Source organism: Xenopus tropicalis, chromosome 9 (assembly GCF_000004195.4).
Source record: "Xenopus tropicalis strain Nigerian chromosome 9, UCB_Xtro_10.0, whole genome shotgun sequence".
NCBI classification, from domain to species: Eukaryota; Metazoa; Chordata; class Amphibia; order Anura; family Pipidae; genus Xenopus; species Xenopus tropicalis.
The window spans coordinates 74370554-74394489 of record NC_030685.2 but is presented as its reverse complement, the minus strand read 5'-3'; the positions used below and the strand labels follow the sequence as shown (position 1 = coordinate 74394489).

Here is a 23936-nt window from a genome sequence, read left to right as displayed (position 1 = left end):
TTCCCTAAGCCCCACCCCCTATTCCCCTGCTGATCTGGCTGACTACTTTGAGACTTAAATAAAATGTTGCTTGCCCTCAGCCTGCCTTCAGCCTGCATCCTCCCAATCCCACAATCCCTGCACACGTGGTGTTAATAGGGAAAGGAACATCACAGTGCAATGCATTGTGGGTTATGTAGTTCCTGCATGCTGTCTGTAAGCTGTGGAGAAGTTGTTACAGTTTTTAACATCACTGTTTTAGTCCCTCCTCCCCTGCCAGGCTTTTAAATGATGCAGAAAGAGAAGAACTGTTTTAAAGCTGGATTTCAGCATATAAAAATCGTATTAATACTTTTTAAAGGAACAGATAGGTATATTAGGGGTTTCAGTGGTGTGTGCGGGGCTCTTTGGTCCAGAAGTTCCACATTAAAGATGAACAATCCTTTTTAAATTAATGCCCTACACAGAATTGATGCAGCATATGCCAAATAAGCCAATTAAGATGGCATTGTGTTAGGATAAAGGCATAGGCACAAGGCTGGTTCCTTTCTAGATTTGGCTAATGGCACAGGCGGTTCTGGGCCCCATTCCTAATGGCATGCAGCGCTGCGGGTTACTATTAAATATTAAGTTATGTTCGCATCATTGGCACCTTCGTATCTTCGCTCCTCTCCCCCTAAAAGTAATACTATATTCCATTTTTTTTCCCCTGAAATCACAGCATTTCGCCTTGAGAGGTCTCGGCTGAATTATATGTTTGATTGAGCCCAGAGATTTATAATTATACGCTATCCTTGTTAAATGCGCCGAGTGGCTACCGCTGCCTTTAATTGAAAGCCACAAAAGAGCACACATAAATGGTGTAAGTACCAGCCGCAGCCGTTCCCAGACGAGACCAGGGGCAATTCTTGCTCTGCCCAGGCATCTGCAAAGCAAAGCATATGTCTGATGTTAGCCTGGGTGTACACAACGTGTCCTATTTATTTAAGGCACAACTTGCAAGTTTGTTACTTAAGGGTACATGTCAGACTCGATTTAGCAAAGGCTGGGATTTGGATACTCCTGAGCAGCAAAGAGGCAACATTTTGGGGGGTAGAATCGCGGCTGCTATGTGAGCAGTGATCTGTCACTTTTATTTATGTTGCTCTGGGAAAATCGGCAAAAGAGGCACCATAGGAATTTCAATAAATTAGAATATTTTGTGTTTAAAGAAGTGCTTCTTGCTAGCAGATATTCCCACATTAATATGTTATTTCATAACGAGAAACATATTTCAGTCAATTATAAAAGCAGCTAGATACGTCCATCAAAACTGATTCATTCATTCTAATTTTTATTACTTATAGGGAATTTAAACTGAACATTGAAGGTCTCTGTAATATTATATCCCATAAAACAACCCTGTTTTATATAAATAATAGTATAAATAAAAATATAGTACAGGTGTGGAATCTGTTATCCATAACCCATAATCCAGAAAGCTCTGAATTAAGGTAAGGCCATCTCCCATAGACTCCATTTTAATCAAATAATTCAAATTTTTAAAAATGATTTCCTTTTTCTCTGTAATAATAAAACAGTACAGGTATAGGACCTGTTATCCAGAATGCTCGGGACCAAGGGTTTTCCAGATAAGGGGTCTTTCCATAATTTAAATCTCCATACCTCAAGTCTACAAAAAAATCAATAAAACATTAATTAAAGCCAATAGGATTGTTCTGCCCCCAATAAGGGGTAATTATATCTTAGTTGGGATCAAGTACAGGTACTGTTTTATTATTACAGAGAAAAGGGAATCATTTAACCATTAAATAAACCCAATAGGGCTGTTCTGCCCCCAATAAGGGGTAATTATATCTTAGTTGGGATCAAGTACAGGTACTGTTTTATTATTACAGAGAAAAGGGAATCATTTAACCATTAAATAAACCCAATAGGGCTGTTCTGCCCCCAATAAGGGGTAATTATATCTTAGTTGGGATCAAGTACAGGTACTGTTTTATTATTACAGAGAAAAGGGAATCATTTAACCATTAAATAAACCCAATAGGGCTGTTCTGCCCCCAATAAGGGGTAATTATATCTTAGTTGGGATCACAGGTACTGTTTTATTATTACAGAGAAAAGGGAATCATTTAACCATTAAATAAACCCAATAGGGCTGTTCTGCCCCCAATAAGGAGTAATTATATCTTAGTTGGGATCAAGTACAGGTACTGTTTTATTATTACAGAGAAAAGGGAATCATTTAACCATTAAATAAACCCAATAGGATTGTTTTGCCTCCAATAAGGATTATTTATATTTTAGTTGGAATCAAATACAAGGTTCTGTTTTATTTTTATAGAGAAAAAGGAAATCAATTTTAAAAGTCTAAATTATTTGATTAAAATGAAGTCTATGGGAGACAGGCTTTCCGTAATTCGGAGCTTTCTGGATAACGGGTTTAATTATTAATGTTTAAAGGTTTTTTAGTAGATTTAAAGTATGGAGATCTAAATCATGGGAAAAATCTCATGTCCAGAACCTGTAGTATGGATATTAAAATATTGCCATTTTAAGCACCAAAGGCCATCCCTTGAGACACTGAGCTAACACTCAAACCAAGCTAGGTTACATCAGCCAATGAATGGACAGAGCCGTGTCTGTTATTCCCACACATATGTTCCAGTCACAGTGCTGTACACTTGCTAAACCTGCCTTTGCAGTTTCACTTGAGTCTAAAGCTTACCGTACATTGCCAGGTCTGCTTGGGCGGTTTGTTCCATTTTGACTATACTGAGCCATCTGGGTATATATGGCATATCAGGGGGCTGTTTTAAGAGAAAATTCTGTGGATCAAGAATTATCTGCTGTAGTAGAAAATTTCCGTCCCAGATCCTCTTCACTCCCTGTCCCCGTCGTTCAGGTGGACGGTCCAAAATATCGAAACGATAGAAAAGTGGACATACGTGTATACAGCCACTTGTACGATATCTATCCTTTTAGAACACAGGCTCATCAGTTGGCTACCATATGGGTAGGTCCATCTATGGCCACCCTAAAGCTCAGGCCTGGACTGGCAATCTGTGGATTCTGGCAAATGACAGAGGGGTTGCTGTAAGATGCCTTTAACAGTCACTATTTAGTAGACATTTGGAGGGCTTTTTGGGCCTTGAAATGCCAGGACCTGTTTTGACCCCCAGTCTAGGTCTGTTGAAACTGGCCGATTCAGCCGGCAGCTTTATCTAAGCATGTATGGGGCCTCCACGAATGCCTCCCCAAAAGATATCTGTCCAAAAAGGCCAACTATCTATTGGGCAAATTTGAAATCTTGCTGGGAGGGGACCACTTTGATGTGGACTATACCCAACTGGCCAGCAGAGGTGCCTATTAACTGGCCAGGAAGGCAAACAATCAGTCAACCAAATTTGGCCAAAAGTGTAGGTGGTCAAATCGGGCAAATGTCGACAGATGAGCGGATATTAACTTTTATGGCTGCATTTTAAGTAATCTTATGACATTACTTGCTCAGCAAGGTTTGTGACCAAGAAATGCAGCCTGGAGTTTTAGGGGGTGAGCAGTTTGTGAAAGTATCATTAGTGTACATATAAGAAATGTAGTTTCAGACCACTTGCCCAAGAAGCGCGCCCCCCTTTGATTTCACAGACTGATAGCAATAGAAACCTTGTTTGAGTGACAAGGCAGCCCTCTACTGACCTCCTATCATAAAGCAAGGGGTAAATATGGGACTTTGTTGCGGCCTGCACCCACTGATGCTCCCTAACTTGCCTTTTGCACCTTTATAGTAAATGACCCCTAGGGGCTGATTTACTTACCCACGAACGGGTCGAATGGAGTCCGATTGCGTTTTTTTCGTAATGATCGGTACTTTGCGATTTTTTCGTATGTTTTCGGATTCTTTACGAATTTTTCGGATCCAATACGATTTTTGCGTAAAAACGCGAGTTTTCCTATCCTTTACGAAAGTTGCGTAAAAAGTTGCGCATTTTGCGTAGCGTTAAAACTTACGCGAAAAGTTGCGCATTTTTCGTAGCGTTAAGTTTTAACACTACGAAAAATGCGCAACTTTTCGCGTAAGTTTTAACGCTACGCAAAATGCGCAACTTTTTACGCAACTTTCGTAATGGATACGAAAAACTCGCGTTTTTACGCAAAAATCGTATTGGTAACGAAAAATTCGTACAGAATCCGAAAAAATCGCAAAACATACGAAAAAGTCGCAAAATGTTCGTTTTCAAGTCGGAACTTTTCCAATTCGGGTCGGATTCGTGGGTTAGTAAATCAGCCCCCTAGTGTGTTGAGCGCTTCACTAAATTGCTCGTGCTGCATATGAATAATAAGTGGAACAGTATCACCATCATGGCTGGATGAGCATAACATGCTTGGTACCATGAAGGCCACCTCAGGCTTTTTGTGATGAATAGCTCATATTTTACATGGAATCCCTGGCACGTTTATTACAGAAATTCTGCCGCATTTCTAAGCTGTTACCCCCTGGTCCCCCTCGCCTGTCTCCGTGCCATTGCGGGCACACAGGTTTCATTAGGATCTGCTTGTAACAAACCAACCCTCGTCTGTTCCGCAGCAGCAGGTCGCTGGCACAGCAGCGGTGGCACTAACGTGCCGATGATAAGTGAATCTCCTGCTGTACCTGTAACAATTTAATTGTGCAAGTCAGCCCAGTCAGGCATCCTTGCTCATGACTTGGAGACATGAAATTCATTGTCATTATTGTCCCTGTCATTTTGTATCATTATGTCTTGACTGCGGAATTTTCCTCACTCCAATGCTTTTTCCACCTCCAGGAATGAGAGATTATGGCTGAGGCTGGGGTATCGGCAGGCCTATGAACTACATTCACCTCAAGGGAGCCGCTTATTAGACATCCTTTGCCTCTTTGACAGGCTGGATTCCACTATTTGTTCCTTATTAAAACATTTGCCCAGTGATGCATAGTCCATGTGTTCCAAGTTATGCGTTTAGATTTTAGCACATTTGTTTCAATATCGATAGTAAATAGTATATATTATTTTTAGTAAGGTTTTAAGGGCGACAAGACCAGTATATTGCACCATTTAGTTAATCACATGATCAGGATGATCCAATTATTTGGCATCAGGCCAATGAGCAGATAATATGGGGTAGAGTCCTGCAGTGGGTCAGGTACTCGCGGGTTGCTAGCAGGATTTCCTGATGCAGGTCTGTGGGTCAGGTTGAGGGTCTTACCTATATTTATTAGTTTATATTATCTATATTTTACTCTTTTATATTACTCCTTTAACCCTTTTTTTTAATGTTTTTTTTTTACCCATGTCCACTTCTGATGATGTCACTTCCGGCTTGCAGCCACAGCACTTCTTGTTTAATGGTGGTCAGCGGGTTGCTGATTGGGTTGCAGATAAGTCAGTTGTGGGTCCAGGTCATGGGTTGTGGTACGTGGGTCCAGGTTGGGTTTCAAAAATTGGTTTTGCACAGGATTCTAACATGGGGGGCCCGTGCTGTTCCAGCAGTTAAGGTGTGGTCATCAACCAACAGGATTTTTAAATATTGACTGAGGACAGCATTGTTGTGTTACAATACACAAACCAGTATCCCCCCCCCCCAGCTTGGTCAGCCACAGGCAGTAATAAATGACCCCTTCTGTCTTTTGAACTGTCATAGAATTGTTTATCCCATTACTGCTAGAGACTAATGAGGGATCCTGGGAGTTGTAGTCCACCAACAATTAAAAGGGCTTCCTGTAGGATCACTGGCTTTGTATCAATCCCTGGGCTTTACAAAGTTCATTGCCCCAGTTCCAAAATTATTATTTTTTTCTTTTTTACTTTTGTGCTTTAGTGGATAATTATAAGATACACAACATTTTGCAGTAAATCGCCAACCCCCTTTTCATTATTGCCCCTTTGTGTGGCTTAGACACAGGGTCCCTTTCTTGTCCCTAGGATATGAGCTGTCACAAGATTCCCTTGAGAGATTCTATAAATCTCAACTGGCATTTAGTCTTAGTCACTTCTAGGGATGCCGCCTTTTATGGGGGCAGGTCATGATGTAAATAGGGGCGTGGCGATAGGGCGGATGATGTCAAAATGGACAGCTTCTAACGTGAAGGGCTGCTAGGGAGTAGATCGAGGGGAGATTGGGGAAGGAAAAAGGTAGGATTGGGTCAAGAACTTAGGTGGGCAGGCCAGGAGCTAAATTTAAGGATATTACACATTTGCCAGCAACTACATTGGTGGGTGTTTTGCCAGCTAGGTCAGCAATAAAAAATGCCCGGCTGGGTGGCAACCCTAGTCACTTCTCTGGGTCTTCCTAGGGGATGGGCAGCCATTCAGTTTAGGATTGTGATGCTGAGGCTGCAACTTCTGAAGGAAAACCATGGAATTTTGAAAAAATCCTGAAGGTACATCATCACACTAATGTTTTAATGTTTTTTTTCCAGCATGGGCTTGCACAAGATATAGGGTGGTCCTGACGCTTGGCATGTGCCTAGTTATTTGTTATAATTCGTCTTCGGCAGTTGAATGGGAGTGGCACGAATGGCATTGCATGAGTGCCCCCCTGAGTGTGCCAAGGCACAGACAGTGCTGGTGTGGGGGCCCTGCACTTAGGCTGGCATCAGGCACAGGGCATCTGCATTGCTAAGTCAGCTGAGTGTATGCAGCCCACTACATAGTAATGCTAGAGAGAACCTACACTAGCACCGAGGAATTTAGCACCAAGCAGACATTTCCCATAGATATCTGCCAGGAGCATTTTCTGCTTCAGCCTCTTGGATGCTACTCAGAGAGTTTCAGCTGATGCCCCATGAAGAGATTTAGTCGTCCGCCATAGATCTTTGCTAAAGCGGGCTACTAATCTCTCCAAAATGCCTTTCCACTGACAACAATAGGAATCCCTGGTGGAAAGGCCTACGCATTGCTTTGGTTTTCCGAAGTTGTGCAAGATTCCCTCCTGCTGGCAGGGACTTTGGAAAAACCTTAGCGATTCATAGGCCTTTCCACCAGGGATTCCTATTGTTGCCCCAAACTGTGGGACTCACCACCTCAACTGGGCCCTAAGCAGTGGATGGGGACAGAGGGTGAGATTTAAAATGGATATTAACCTTTTTAATTAACCTTTAGTATCATGTGGACAGTGATAATATGAGACAGTTCGCAGTCCTCAATTTTAATTTTTACATTTTCATTCTGCATCTTTCCAGTTAAGACTTTTAGCAGCTATCTGACTGCTAGGGTCTGGTTAACCTAGCAACCAGGCAGTGATTTTAGTGAGAGGTGAGAAGATGAATAGGAGAGGAGCTAAATAGAATGATAGGTAATGAAATACAGCACCAGTGATAAATAGTTCTAAAACCATAAATATAAAAAGATGAAGGCCAATTGAAAAGTTGATAAGAATTGGGCATTCTTTCACATAAAGTTTTGAAAGGGGAACTCCCCCTAAAGGAGAACTTGTTTTTGTAGATATTTTCAGATGGTGGATTGATACACTATGAGCTAAGTAAAGCGACAGGGGTCTTTGCATCTTTTTATTTAGTAGTGTATGGTGTCAGCGACCATAGAAACCAAGCAGTGATTTGCACAAAAAAGTGGGAGATGAATTGGAAAGGATCTTAATAGATTTACTAACATAGATTATAAATTGCTTAAGTGCAGTTACCTACATGAACCACTCTGTTGTTACATTCAGCAGATTGTCAGCTCTTCTGGAGCAGGGGCTTAAGTAAGTAAATGAACATTCTCTATTATGCGCAGTGCTACAGTAACAAGACAATAAGTTTTGTTATTAAGGATCCCTTGGGTAAATAAACTTTTCTGTTTCAGTAAAGTAGAAACATGAATGTGATTCCTTCTTATAAATAGGGTGTATTTCCCCTTTACTGTGCATACCTTATCAGTGTAGCAATGTCTCCCATACACACACATAACATTACTTCACACAAAATGAATCCCTAGAATTCACACGGATATCTGAATCCTCCCCCCCCCCCCTGTTTTCCGTTAACTATAAGAAAAATGACATAATCATGGTAAATAGCTGGAAATCGCTTCTCATTATTGATCCGGCTCGGTCGCCATGAGGTGGCGCGGGGAGTGGACATCAGAACCACTAAAAAAATTGATCCCTTCTTTGCCCTTTTGCCACAGACAGATTACTTTTGTAGCAGTTCAAAGCAGCGCCGACAGATCATAAGCGAGATATTTTACATAATCAATTTGTATTAAGCATTTGGTATGCCGGCTGCATAAATCAACAACAATATCCATTACAATCCCATCCCCTTTTTTCTCTCGAATTATCATGATGGAACTGATGTTAGCACACTGAGATTTGAGTAATAACGCCGCCATGGAGTAATCAGAAATTAATTATTCCGAGCACATAGCCCCCCAGTCCCCAGCAACGTGCAGTCATTTCTCTAAGCCAAGCCGGGGAGTCTTAACTGGAGAGAGAATAATAAGCGCCGAGTCTCTTCCGATGCCCGTAGTGCCGGAGATTAATCTTCTTTTACCTCGGCCCTCCTTTATGAAAACCATTTAGATGCGTGAAAAGAGATTTCATGATGTCAAAACATATACTTCACCTGGAAAATGCACTTGTCACAGGCTTGTTTGCCTGGAATATTCTGTCATTGTGCTTGAAACAAATGGAATATTATGGCACTGGTATGGGCTGTTATTCATGGAGCGCTAGCATGCAGACTTTAAAGGAAAACTGCAATGTAGGTCTCTATAAAAAATATATTGCATAAAACAGCCCATATGTAAAACCCTGCTTCATATAAATAAACCATTTCTATAAAAATATACTTTTTTAGTAGTATGTGCTATTGGGTAATCCTAAATAGAAAATTGCCATTTTAAGTACTAAGGGCCGCCCCCTGGGATCATAGGATTCACAGTGCACACAAACAAGCCAAGGCACACATACATGCTAGGCCCCATCAGCCAATAAATGGGCAGAGTTCTGTATTTAACTCCCACACTACTTCCTGTTACAGTAAGAGCTGCATTATTTCCTGTCAGCTGATCTCTGAGGGAGCACACAGCTCATCACAAAATGGTGGATCAAGGGAAAAGATGTAGAAGGGAAATATTTACTGATATATATAAATTCTAGTTTAGTAAGATTCTTCTTACTCATTCTGGGGGTATAGTTTTCTTTTAAAGGGGTACACACACTTTATTTCATAAATCTGGCCTACCCACAATGTGTTTCTTCATAAAAGGACACTACCATCTGATATTCTTTTATGAATGGGTGACTTTTTTTCTGTTTCTAAATATATTCATCTTAGCAACACTACTTTCCCATTTATTTGAGCGGAACCCAGAAACACAGAACTACACCGCACACTGTAGGGCAATTCTGGTGGTAACTGAGCCTTAAGATCTTGATCTCTGTGGTCTGTTCTGTTATTTAGATAGCTAGAATCTCAGCCATAAAGCAATAACTCTGGGGTGTAATGTAATAAAATGGTCTAGTAACCCATAGCAACCTGTTAGGTGTTTGCTTTCAAACAGATTGGCTGAGACCTGTAGATTTTTTTTTTTTGCGCTTACGCTACCCCTTGAGTGGTCATAACAATGTTGCCTTTATCCTGGATCTTAGGGTTAATCTGAATATCAAACCAAACACACTCTAACTTAAATACTGAAATTGCAGCAACCCCCCCCCCCAAAATAGTCTCATCCAATAAAAATGGGTCACATGGCAATAAGGGTTCAGTTTGACCAATAGCATGGGAATTGCTCAGAATCCTCTATTGCATGCATCCTTAGCAAATTGCAATCAATTCCCCCCATAATCAATTTAATGCTGAATAAAGGTAATATACTAATTATTTCTGTTGTGTACAGGTATGGGACCCATTATCCAGAATGTTTGGGACCTGGTGTTTTCCAGATAAGGGATCTTTCTGTAATTTGGATCTCTTACCTTAAAGCTGGCCATACACGTGGCGATCTCACGATGTTTCGTACGACCGTCGGTCGCACGAAACATCGTCAGATCAGCCACACACCATTCAGGGCTGAATCGGCAGGTAAGGAGGTAGAAACAATAGGATTTCTACCTCCTTCTGCCGATTCAGCTCTGAAGGGAGAATTTTGGTCAGGCGCCTTCTATGGCGCCCGATCAAAATTTTCTAACTTGGCCGATCGGCGAGCCGACCGATTTCAGCAGCTTCCTGCGATATCGGTCGGCTCGCTGACATGCCATACACGCACCGATTATCGTACGAAACGAGGTTTCGTACGATAATATCGGTGCGTGTATGGCCACCTTAAGGCTACTAAAAAAATATTTAAACAGTAAATAAACACAATAAGATTGTTTTGGCTCCAATAAGGATTAATTATATCTTAGTTGGGATCAAGTACAGGTACTGTTTTATTATTACAGAGAAAAGGGAATCATTTAACCATTAAATAAACCCAATAGGGCTGTTCTGCCCCCAATAAGGATTAATTATATCTTAGTTGGGATCAAGTACAGGTACTGTTTTATTATTACAGAGAAAAGGGAATCATTTAACCATTAAATAAACCCAATAGGGCTGTTCTGCCCCCAATAAGGGGTAATTATATCTTAGTTGGGATCAAGTACAAGGTACTGTTTTATTATTACAGAGAAAAGGGAATAATTTAACCATTAAATAAACCCAATAGGGCTGTTCTGCCCCCAATAAGGGGTAATTATATCTTAGTTGGGATCAAGTACAAGGTACTGTTTTATTATTTCAGAGAAAAAAGAAACCATTTTTAAAAATGTGAATTATTTGATTAAAATGGAGTCTATGGGAGATGGCCTTTCTGTAATTCTGAACTTTCTGGATAATGGGTTTCCAGATAAAGGGCCCAATACCTGTTCAAGTTAAGTTGTCTTCTTTGAGGGTTAAGTCCTGTTTTTTTTAGGATATCAGCTCTCACATCAGCACATATGTTTCATACATGCATAAGGGTAATTTGTATTTAGTGCATACAGTAACTATAGTATCGTTTGCTGTGAAATAATGTAAGTGTACCCTATGCAGCGGGTACCATTATCCCTACTCGGTGTAAGCAGCCGCCGCGGTTGGGAGGAATCAGCCAGCTCTAATGTACAACCAGCTAATTCTGTGATGTGGAAGAAACAATGCAACTTTAAATAATCCCTGTGCGATCCAGCCAGCCATCATGTATATTGAGTGTGACAGGGACAGATGTGACAGATCGGATCTGACACACTTCCATAGCACAAGTCAGTGGCTGGAGGTGACTCATGTCCTTCCTTCTATTCTGCCCCTCTTCTGCTGCAGGACAACACAACGACGCACGGATGAACCTCGCCATCGCCCTCACTGCTGCCAGGTATGGCGCTGCCACAGCCAATTACACTGAAGTGGTACGCTTGCTGAGGAGGACAGATCCGGAGAGCGGCAAGGAGCGCGTCTGCGGTGCACGCTGCAGAGATGTTCTAACAGGTAGGGGACTTGTAGCCTGACAGACCTATGTGGCTCGGCACATTGGAACAGTTAACGCTTTCCGGGCACCGAACCTCAGCTGGGAATATGGAGAAGTTACATAGTTACATAGGGTTGAAAAAGGACCAGAGTCCATCAAGTTCAACCCTTCCAAGTAAACCCAGCACACACAACCTATACTTACTTATCTATACACTCACATACATAAACTATATATACAACCACTAATACTAACTGTAGATATTAGTATCACAATAGCCTTGGATATTCTGCTTGTTCAAGAACTCATCTGATCCCTCTTATAGGCATTAACAGAATCTGCCATTACAACATCACTAGGAAGGACATTCCCCAACCTCACTGCCCTCACCGTGAGGAACCCCCTACACTGCCCCAGCCCACCTCCAATTCACCACTGACCTGCCTCCTATCCCCTCTCTCAGCTCCCTTTCTAGCTTTCCCCACCCACTGTTTCCCCTTATATAGGGCCCCCATTTAAATCACAGCTCCCCCAATGACATCACGGACCCACCCCTGCTCTGACCTGTAAAAAGATTGAAGAAAGGTGGCAACCCAAGGGTTGGGGTCAGAGTGAAATACCCTGCATCTTCTTATAGTCCAACCTACAGCTATCCAGCGGTTATTGATTAGTAAATCCCAGAATATCTAGCCCACCCAACTACGTGACCCTCATACCTACCACATAGTGCCACCATGTTCATGTAAGAGAGCAGTGATGCAGACCAAGTAGTCTACTGCCACTAGCACTGCTGCCTGGTCTGCACCACTACCTGTCCAACCCTGGTTGTACTATGAGGTAGATATGAATGGAAGGTCATCTGGCTGGGTGGGTTTTTCCATAAATATCGCCCAAGCATGTGTCTTTATCTACTTACAGCAGCTCCATTAGGGGTGGAAAGCAATGGTTATACGTTTGCCATTGTTTTATACAATGAGCAATAGTTTCTTCCCTGCAAATCACAATAAAGATAAAAAAAAGTTCTCTGTACATTACAGGGCAAGAATTTGACGTCAGAGCAAAATGCGTCATCAACGCTACCGGGCCTTTCACCGACTCTGTGCGCAGAATGGACAATCAGGAGGTCAAAAACATCTGTCAGCCCAGTGCTGGCGTGCATATTGTGATGCCCGGATACTACAGGTAGGGGGGGAGGGTTGTTAGCAAAATAACACTTTTACAAAACAAGGCACAGATCCATTTTACATTCATATACATTCAGGCATGTACTGGCAATCTGTGGGTTCAGGCAAATGCCAGAGGGGCTTCTGTAAACGCCATAGACAGTCACTATTTATTGGGCTGGTGTTCGGGCCTCTGTGTACTTGAAATACCAGGGCCTATTTTGAAGCCCAGTCCAGGTCTGTATACAGTTATTCCTACTGTAAAATATATTTCTCTATCTCTGATTTGCTGCAGAAGAGTATAAGTTCCTTCCTAACGCAACCCAACAAACCAAAAACAATGTGTTAATACCAGTAACTCTTCCACCCCCCATTGCACTTATCCACTGTGTGTCTCAGTTCTGTTGCTCTAGAGAGAACATTGCACATCTTACCTAACCTTGCCCCTGTGCATCTATAACCTAGTTATGGGGTAAGGGGAGCCCTGGCTGGAACACAAAGTGGCCTAGAACCCAAAAAGTCTAAAACCAGGTACTGAGTAACAGCACAGCTTATTATTGTGTGCTTAGTGTTTAACCCCACTCAAGACTCAGACTAAGGGTCTATGAGACATGTAGGTTGTTGCCTTAAGCCAGGGGTCCCCAACATTTTTTTCTTGTGAGCCACACTCAGATATTAAGAGGGTTGGGGAGCCACAAACGTATGAAAAAAGTTCCTTGATTGTGCACATTAGGGGTTGTGATTGGCTTTTTGGTAGCTCCCTGCTGGCCTGCAGGAGGCTGTTCTTGAAGTTAAACCGAAAATTCTGTTCTTCCAAAACTTTTTTCCAAGTCAAAAATTAAAAAATGGGCTCAGCGTTTGAGGCCACTGGGAGCAACATTAAAGGGGGTGGTGTGCCTATGGAGTGCTGGTATCTAGGCTGATTTAAAAAAATTACTTATTAGAAGACCGCATTAGTATCCACCAGTTTGCACAGGCCCTCTATATGATCCAATAGTTGGATCTGCCCAATTTGGCCCAGTGTGTGGCTCATTTGGAGACCTTGCCAAATAATTGGTTCTCAACATGCAGCCCATGCTATAGTTTGGAGCCTTATCTCTGTTCTACTATTACTACCGGTATAAAGTAGTGCAGCCATTTTGCTTTACTTTTTTTTCTCTGCAGCTTTTCAAATTGACATTTAAACCATTTGGTCTCCAGGGTAAGCAGGGATTGGTTGTTTGCTGTGGGTAACTACCCAGGTGCCAGTAAGGTTCTAACATAGGTGTTTAACTGCACTAGTGCAACAGATTAATGCACAGGGATCCTTGATATCAATATATATTGCCTTATAGAGGCGCAATTGTATGTGCTGCTTGTAAAAGAGTAATAAAACCAATGGCATCTTTTAGTCCAGACAACATGGGACTACTTGATCCAGCCACTAGCGACGGTCGGGTGATTTTCTTTCTACCGTGGGAGAAGATGACCATTGCCGGAACAACCGACACCCCAACAGAGGTCACCCACCACCCCATTCCAACAGAAGACGATATCAATTTTATATTAACAGAAGTGCGCAACTACCTTAGCAGCGACGTGGAAGGTAAGCTGAAATGCCCTTTTTCCCTTATCTACACTGATGTCTAAAAAGAAGCTGGTGTTCTGTTATAGTGCACTAAATCACGAAGTAAACCCACACCCTGAGATGTGCAGTCTCTTTATAAAATAAGTTTATGGGCAAAGGGGGCAGCCATTCAAGTTAAAACAGGCCTAAATGGCACAGGTTACATAGCACATAAGCTCTGTAAAACACCATTGTATTCTGCAGAGCTCATGTGCTATCTGCTATGTATCACCTGTACCTTTTCTACTTTCATTGGCTGCCCCCATGGCTACACAGCAGTTTATTTATATATGTACAGTTATTTTCTACTGCAAGGCAACGATACATTATATTCTAATTACATTTAGGAAATGTAATATTTTGGTGTTACTGTTCCTTTAATATATAAAAGCTATGTTAATCAATAAGCAAATATCTGTAGCACATACTGCTACTGCTAGCACATACTAGTGTGGGACTTTATGCCATCCGCTACAATGCATGTATGTATGTGTTCTCTTCAGCTGATTTCTCTGCAGCCCTTTTCTTTGTGATTGATGTTGATTCCTGATCAGTCCTCTGAGCTATGTGACAGAGATGATCGGGGCAGGTAATAAGGCACTCAGGAATCATTACATGTGTGGAAGGATAGCCCTGGATGGTGGGACAGCAGGCAACTGTCAGAGATCTGTGGAAATCAGGGTGATCAACCACAGCTGATTAGTAATAAAGTCAGATTAACATTACGTGGCGGCTCAAAAAACCAGTACATCCTACATGAGTTAATTAATAACCAGCTCTGTAGCATCAACTTGAATGGCAAGTTGAATGGTAACCTCACTTTCTGCCAGTGTTCTGATGGGATGCAGTAACAGCCACGAGCAAACTGAGCATGTGCAGTGCCACTGACACTCAAAAGATGGCCTAACAAAATCCAAGATAAGAAGCTCCTTTGGAAAACCTTGAAGGCTTGGGTCATTACTGTTGAACCTTTGGGGTGGTAAAATGCCACATTTCTAGCCATATGCTTTTATTAGGTTTAGGAATGCACTGAATTCACTATTTTCAGATTCGGCCAAACCCCAAATCCTTCGTAAAAGATTCGTCTGAATACCGAACCGAATGCAAATCCTAATTTAGATATGTATTAGGATAGTGATTAGGATACAGAAGGGAAAGGGAGGATTTGGCCGAATCCTGCTGAAAAATGCCGAATCCCGACCCAAATCCTGGATTCCCTAATTAGGTTTAACTTCTCCTTTAACTTACTATTTTTCTTTCCCTGGTGCTCAATAGAGATACAGAGCACTTATATACGTCGGTGCTGGAGAGCCATTCTGTTAATCTTCTGCAGCATTCGGGCCTGTTTGAAGGTTGAAGCTGACTCTCTAATTCTTGGGTACACGGCTTAGTTTGGGCTCTCTGTATACACACCCTGGCAATAATCTGATCCTTATATTAGTAATTAACAGACTATTGCAGAACTTGGTACCTCCAAGAAAGACTGCACAGCTTTCACCCTTTCAGCGTATATAAGCAATATTCTTCCTTCAGCAGTGTGATGTGTGCAATTATTTAATGCGACCGTCAGCCACGTGTCACTTTATGTGCACCATTTACGGTGACAGTAATCTTTCATTATTTCTATTTCCGTCAAAAATCCCTTATTTGCCTTTGTGCCTTGCTCATCCCCTGCGGTGGTGCATTTTATTAGATAAAAGCTTCCCTCTCACAATGACATTGGTGGGCAAGACCATATCCTCAGTCAGACAGTTCTGTTGCTTTGGGATTCAGGTCTACAGGAGACAGGAAAGAGTTCCAGTTGTTCTCAGTAGAACATTGCACAACGATTCAACGTTGAAAAGTGCAAGCATACAAATTTATTTATTTTTTAATGGTTTTTAATTCTGTATGGTATCTTTTATATGAAAAGAATTCAGTGTCTGGTAGAATTAATGGTAGAAAAAGGTTTATAGATGGTTGGGATGGTTGGGATAAACTCTCTGGTGCCTTAAGCTGGGCATACATGGCAATATCCACTCAATTGTCAAGGCTGGCAAATGAGTAGATATTCACCTGATGCCCACACAATTCAGACCTGTGGGGAAAGAACCATGTTAATGCAAGGTGGTTAAAAAAAGGTACAACGTAGCTTGGTCTAGAGGAGCCAAATCAGCAGCTTATTGGCCCAATCCAACCATCCTCCTAACCAATATCTATCCAAAAATTAGGCCCATATGTATGGAGCAGGTTAAAAATCCCATCAGGTATGGGCCTAATGGGCGAGTTGATCCAGTCCTCACTCATTGGCCTTCTCAGGTTTGCAGTATGATCTGATGGAGGCCAAAGATCAGATCAAGCCAATTTCACCTGGTGCTTTGGTAGATATGTGCTCGTTTGGCGACCTCACCAACCAAAGAGATCTTAAGGTGTATGCCCAAGCTGCCTGGTTTATGTCCATATATATGATGGGAATGTCTTATACACATCCGTTTTGGATCCAGAAAGGAATTATTCCACTTATGATTGAATCCACTAGAAGTTAGGTGGGATTTATTAGACCAAAAGCTTGTACATGATGGACATGTGCCTTTTTACTATCTCAATTATCCATGTAACTGTGTTTAGAGTTATATGTAAAAATAGCAGCAGGTTGCTTCTTCTAATTAAAGGAAAGAGATTTCAACATGGGTAACCAAAGATAAAACGTATAAGACTTCTCCTCCAAGGGAATATGGGTTGACAGGTAAAAATGGTTTCATTTTGGTTTTGAAATACAATTATTAGTCAGTGTTGCAAGAAATTAGTTTAATTGCAGGCTTTGAAGTCAATATGATGTTTCCCTTTTCAGGCAAAACAGGGTCAACCGCTGGAAGGGTTGGTGGAACCTCATGGCCTTGTGCCTTTTTTATTTCCATGTTACTATGACATCAGCACTGACATCCCTAGGGGGCATTCCCATTCATAGGGAGCGCTGACGGGTCAAAGGAGACACTGATTGAAAGTCCTACTTAGCCTCAGGGTTCTGATCTCATTGAGACCTGAAACACAGCTGTGCCTGTCACTTCAGCTCACGCGGACACATTGAGCCACACACAGATCTCATTTCAAGATCTTTTTGTGATCTAATAACCCCTTTATGAAATAAGAGTCTTTTTGGGGATGCTAAAGAAACAGTCCTAGTTCTCAGCATCTCTTTGAAAATGTGAACCACTCTTGGTGATCTGCCTACAGATGCTCAAACTGATAGAATTAAGCAGTCCAGTGAAACACACAGGGCCATCATGAAGGTGGAACCTTTGCTGAGGCACATTCCCACTTGTATATAGATTTGAGCTGAAATGGTTGGAATAAACAATTTTATAACATTTATGGAATACTTTATGAGTACTGTAGGTCTGCCGTGGGACAGTAAAAATACCAGAATGGTCCGTCTTCCACCTAGTGGTTCTGATTAAATGGTTAGCATAAAAACATGTAAACTCAGCCCAAACCTAATGAATTTCCCTACAACAAACAGGATGGGGATACTGTACATGAAGGTGGCACTGCAATAAGCCTGCCATTTGTTCTGGGGGTTATTGTACATGAAATTGACAATGTATTTACACCAGCACATGTCCTGGGGGCAGTATATATGGAATTGTCACTGTATTTATCCTGCCATCCTACAACAAACAGGATATGGGTACTATACATGAAGGTGGCACTGCATTTATCCTGCCATGTGTTCTGCGGTTATGTATGTATGTATGTTGCCATGTGTTATTGGATGTACGAAATTGCCACTGTAAGGTCTATATTTATTCTGCAGGATGCTTTACCATACATAAGTAAACAGCCATAGAAGCTCTCTCTGGCAGCTGCCATTTTAGCTTGGTCTTACGTCACTTCCCTGCCTGCATACTGCTGCTTGGAACAGCTCTCAGCTCAGATTACTGCAGATGGGGGGAAGGGGAGAGAGGAGCTAACTGAGCATGCTCATGCCGTGCCCTGGAGGAGTTTGCAGAGAGAAGGAAGTGTGACACAGAAGATCATGCCTACAGAATAGAAGGAAAGAAATGCAGTGTTTCTTTTCACTGAGGACTCAGCAGTTCTGAAAGTGTTTATGGCTATATTACATAGACCTTTATGATAAAGCTTACTTAGTTTTTTTTTTACCTTTCCTTCTCCTTTTAGTTAATTAAAAAAAATAAAAAACATTAAATAAACCCAACAGGATTATTTTGCCACCAATAAGGATTCATTACATCTTAGTTTGGATCCAGTACAAGGTACTGTTTTATTATTACAGAGAAAAGGGAATCATTTAACCATTAAATAAACCCAATAGGGCTGTTCTGCCCCAATAAGGGGTAATTATATCTTAGTTGGGATCAAGTACAGGTACTGTTTTATTATTACAGAGAAAAGGGAATCATTTAACCATTAAATAAACCCAATAGGGCTGTTCTGCCCCCAATAAGGGGTAATTATATCTTAGTTGGGATCAAGTACAGGTACTGTTTTATTATTACAGAGAAAAGGGAATCATTTAACCATGAAATAAACCCAATAGGGCTGTTCTGCCCCCAATAAGGGGTAATTATATCTTAGTTGGGATCCAGTACAGGTACTGTTTTATTATTACAGAGAAAAGGGAATCATTTAACCATGAAATAAACCCAATAGGGCTGTTCTGCCCCCAATAAGGGGTAATTATATCTTAGTTGGGATCCAGTACAAGGTACTGTTTTATTATTACAGAGGACGAAGAAATCATATTTAAAAATGTTAATTAAAATGGAGTACATGGGAGATGGCCTTCCCGTAATTCAGAGCTCTCTGGGTAAAGGGTTTCTGGATAACATACCTGTATATCTATAATTAGCCTCCTGAAAAACAAAACTGACCTTCCAACTATGTCATTGTCTAGTGCCATCCATAGGTCGAGCAAAAAAAGAAAGGAAATAATTTCAAACTCTGTTATTGATTCCACATAGTTCCATTCAGCAAATATCAAGGCGCTTATAGTAAATAATCTAAAAACATACTTACATCTTATCATTTCTGCAAAAAAAAATTTTTTTTCACTTCTGCTAAAGGATCCCCATCCCGTCCCATGCTGTTATTCACTTATTCAATTAGCTGTGTTTATAGATTGCCCATTATTGAATGCACAACCGCGCTAGCCATATCAACTGACGGCAGACATGCCTTCCCTCTGCCAGACACGGTGCCAGGGCTATCGGCTTACACAGGCTTGGATCCCTTCCAGCTGTTTAATTATAGTGTCTCATGAGCAGCTATTCCTAGTTCCATTCGTTTATAAATGGAATATGCTATTTTATATCAGTGATTAGCACTTCATTTAGACCAGCTTAACAGGCTGGCAGAACATCATCTGTTCTTGATTATACCGCATAATCTTGTGGGTATATTTCACATTTTTTATATACGTGTGTTCTAGCGTGTTAGCCTGATGCGGAAAAGGTTAGTAAAAAGGCTCTGCGGGCTGTTAGGGTTTGCACTTACAATATGTAACAGTCGCCAAAAAGGAAATCACAGGTGTGTAAAGATAAACATGCAATGCTAAGTGCTATAGACGCTCACTCTTTGAAGGGCAACTAAAATGCAAAAGAAAGGAAATGCCCCCTATGCATTGGGCAAATTTTTCTTGGAAACACAATATTTGTGTTTTAAAATTCCTTTACTTTCTTTTAGTAGTAGTTTCTGACCAAAGTTGCGACTGTACTTATACAGGTATGGGATCCATTTTCCAGAATCCCATTATCCCAAAAGCTCCAAATTACGTGAAGGCCATCTCCCATAGACTCCATTATAGTCAGATAATTCACATTTGTAAAATTGATTCCCTTTTCTCTGTAATAATAAAACAGTACCTGTACTTGATCCCAACTAAGATATAATTACCCCTTATTGGGGCAGAACAGCCCTATTGGGTTTATTTAATGGTTAAATGATTCCCTTTTCTCTGTAATAATAAAACAGTACCTGTACTTGATCCCAACTAAGATATAATTACCCCTTATTGGGGCAGAACAGCCCTATTGGGTTTATTTAATGGTTAAATGATTCCCTTTTCTCTGTAATAATAAAACAGTACCTTGTACCTGATCCCAACTAAGATATAATTACCCCTTATTGGGGCAGAACAGCCCTATTGGGTTTATTTAATGGTTAAATGATTCCCTTTTCTCTGTAATAATAAAACAGTACCTGTACTTGATCCCAACTAAGATATAATTACCCCTTATTGGGGCAGAACAGCCCTATTGGGTTTATTTAATGGTTAAATGATTCCCTTTTCTCTGTAATAATAAAACAGTACCTGTACTTGATCCCAACTAAGATATAATTACCCCTTATTGGGGGCAGAACAGCCCTATTGGGTTTATTTAATGGTTAAATGATTCCCTTTTCTCTGTAATAATAAAACAGTACCTGTACTTGATCCCAACTAAGATATAATTACCCCTTATTGGGGGCAGAACAGCCCTATTGGGTTTATTTAATGGTTAAATGATTCCCTTTTTCTGTAATAATAATAAATAAATAAATAACATTTATCAGTGGGGAAAGTTAGAACTCACCATTTAATAAATACGCTTCTAAAAATTCCATAGGAATGAATAGCATGTGAGTGAGTTTTTATGTATTAAGTTCTAAACTCACAGGTTGTTAAATCTGCCACTTAGTATCTACTATTTGAGATGCTACCTTGACTCTAAGGGAATAGGTGGACTAGTTGAAAAGTAGCAGGAGGTTCTAAAAACTGTATCTCAGAAGCAGTTGGTTGGATGCAACCTGGAGATAGCTCTTGTAACATACAAAGTAACATAGTAACCTAGCAAGTTAGGTTGAAAAAAGACACACACCCATCAAGTTTAACCTTAATACCTATATATAACCTGCCTAACTGGTAGTTGATCCAGAAGAAGGCAAAAACCCCATCTGAAGCCTCTCTAATTTGCCTCAGAGGTGGAAAAAATTCCTTCCTTACTCCAAGATGGCAATCGGACCAGTCCCTGGGGCAACTTGTACTAAGAGCTATCTCCCCTACCCCTGTATTCCATCACTTGTGCTGAGAGCTATCTCCCCTACCCCTGTATTCCCTCACTTGTACTGAGAGCTATCTCCCATAACCCTGTATTCCCTCACTTGTACTGAGAGCTATCTCCCCTACCCCTGTATTCCCTCACTTGTACTGAGAGCTATCTCCCCTACCCCTGTATTCCCTCACTTGTACTGAGAGCTATCCCCCCTACCCCTGTATTCCCTCACTTGTACTGAGAGCTATCCCCCCTACCCCTGTATTCCCTCACTTGTACTGAGAGCTATCTCCCCTACCCCTGTATTCCCTCACTTGTACTGAGAGCTATCCCCCCTACCCCTGTATTCCCTCACTTGTACTGAGAGCTATCTCCCCTACCCCTGTATTCCCTCACTTGTACTGAGAGCTATCTCCCCTACCCCTGTATTCCCTCACTTGTACTGAGAGCTATCCCCCCTACCCCTGTATTCCCTCACTTGTACTGAGAGCTATCTCCCATAACCCTGTATTCCCTCACTTGTACTGAGAGCTATCTCCCATAACCCTGTATTCCCTCACTTGTACTGAGAGCTATCTCCCCTACCCCTTTATTCCCTCACTTGTACTGAGAGCTATCTCCCTACCCCTGTATTCCCTCACTTGTACTGAGAGCTATCTCCCATAACCCTGTATTCCCTCACTTGTACTGAGAGCTATCTCCCCTACCCCTTTATTCCCTCACTTGTACTGAGAGCTATCTCCCCTACCCCTGTATTCCCTCACTTGTACTGAGAGCTATCTCCCCTACCCCTGTATTCCCTCACTGGTACTGAGAGCTATCTCCCCTACCCCTGTATTCCCTCACTTGTACTGAGAGCTATCTCCCCTACCCCTGTATTCCCTCACTTGTACTAAGAGCTATCTCCCATACCCCTGTATTCCCTCACTTGTACTAAGAGCTATCTCCCCTACCCCTGTATTCCCTCACTTGTACTGAGAGCTATCTCCCCTACCCCTGTATTCCCTCACTGGTACTGAGAGCTATCTCCCCTACCCCTGTATTCCCTCACTTGTACTGAGAGCTATCTCCCCTACCCCTGTATTCCCTCACTTGTACTAAGAGCTATCTCCCATACCCCTGTATTCCCTCACTTGTACTAAGAGCTATCTCCCATAACCCTGTATTCCCTCACTTGCTAAAAAGCCATCCCATGCATATGAAGATACTGTAAGGAAGAAAGCATATTACTAGCATACTGCATTGTTAAGGTGGCCATACACTTGCCAACGCCACCAGGATATATATCTTATTGGCCCATGGGCTGAACTAACAGATACTGCAGTTAAGAACTACAGGTGGTAAAGAGAATCTGTTGTCTCTAAAGCCGGCCATACACATTAAGATTTTAGTCTTCTTCCGACAAACGTCCGGATATCGATCATACATTTAAATGCTACGATCTAAAACTAACATTCAGACTGAAACTGTAGAATAAAGCCCTAAAAAGAACAAATCGGAGGATGTTGTGAACATGAAACAGTTGGCTGACACCTATCGTACGAACGTGACTTCCTGGAAATGCGTTGTAGGTCCCACAAGGATATCATGCTCAGATTTTATTACCCGACTGAAATTTTCTAACCAGTCCAATTGACTATACAACCGATCACCATGGTACAAAAATGATTGGGGCTATAATCGGGAGTCCCCACAAGGGTGTATTATGTATGTATAGCCAGCTTTAATCTACTGATTTACCTGCCTAGTTAGGTGGAAATGGGCTAAGCTGCACGTACAAATCTAGGCATGAATGGCCAACTTTATGCAAACTAAGGCCCAACCTTTCTTATTAAATTAACACAAAGCATTATTAGCACCGCAAACACCATTTTTCGTCAACTGTAAACGAGCAACTTAGAGCAGAGCGGCATGAATGATTATGCCAGTACTTATTCCCAGTGACGTTATTTATTGTGAAATGGGTCGTTATCATTTGATGAGTACTTTACATCATTACATACAGCGGCATATAGAAAAACAACTTTATTATACAAGCTGTGTGTGTGTCATTATAATTGGATAAATACTGAGCATCATCAGATGCAAATTTTTTTTCTTGAGTAATTGCTGCCCTCCTTAGTTATTTGGCACTGCTGACTATCTAGCTGGAATTTAACTTGGAGGTCAGTCATCCAAAGGAGCACCGGTTTACAGTAAGCAATGTGCTTAACCAATACAACTCATTAGTCAGTTTCTCTCTTCTCAGTTGGGGTTGTAACCCATTGGTTTGAAAGTCACAATGTAATGCAAAGGGTTTGTTATGGAATCTATTATACAGATACCCACTATCCAGAACAACAATCCTATTGTTTCTTTAACGTCAGTGTGGTTTTATGAAGCCTTATGACATGATGTTCCTCATTATGGAAAACCCCGGGCTCCAAGAATTCTGGAAATTAGATCCCCGACAGTTAGATCCCAGTGACAGTCACCTTGCCAAATTGACAAATAATTCATAGGGGCACTTTTATTAACATTTAGTTTTTGGTGGTTTTAGAGTTTTTTGAAACCACAACTAAACTCATTTTCATGAATGTCAGTCATTTATCAAAAGATCTGAATTGAAAAAGTACGAACGAAGGAGGTAGAAAAAGTTCAAAAAAACTTGTGTGACAATATGAAAACCATGACTTTTTTGTATTGTTGCACAAATGACAGTATAAAAAAA

General features: G+C 41.3%; 1 protein-coding gene across 1 annotated transcript in view; it reads left to right on the top strand.

Moving 5' to 3' along the window:
• gpd2 (glycerol-3-phosphate dehydrogenase 2) overlaps nucleotides 1–23936 on the top strand; it is a 75608-nt gene that overhangs the window by 29365 nt on the left and 22307 nt on the right. Inside the window, 3 exon segments of the mRNA NM_001114228.1 lie at nucleotides 11282–11446; nucleotides 12464–12608; nucleotides 13981–14174. Of these exon segments, the coding sequence (NP_001107700.1) occupies nucleotides 11282–11446; nucleotides 12464–12608; nucleotides 13981–14174 (504 nt within the window).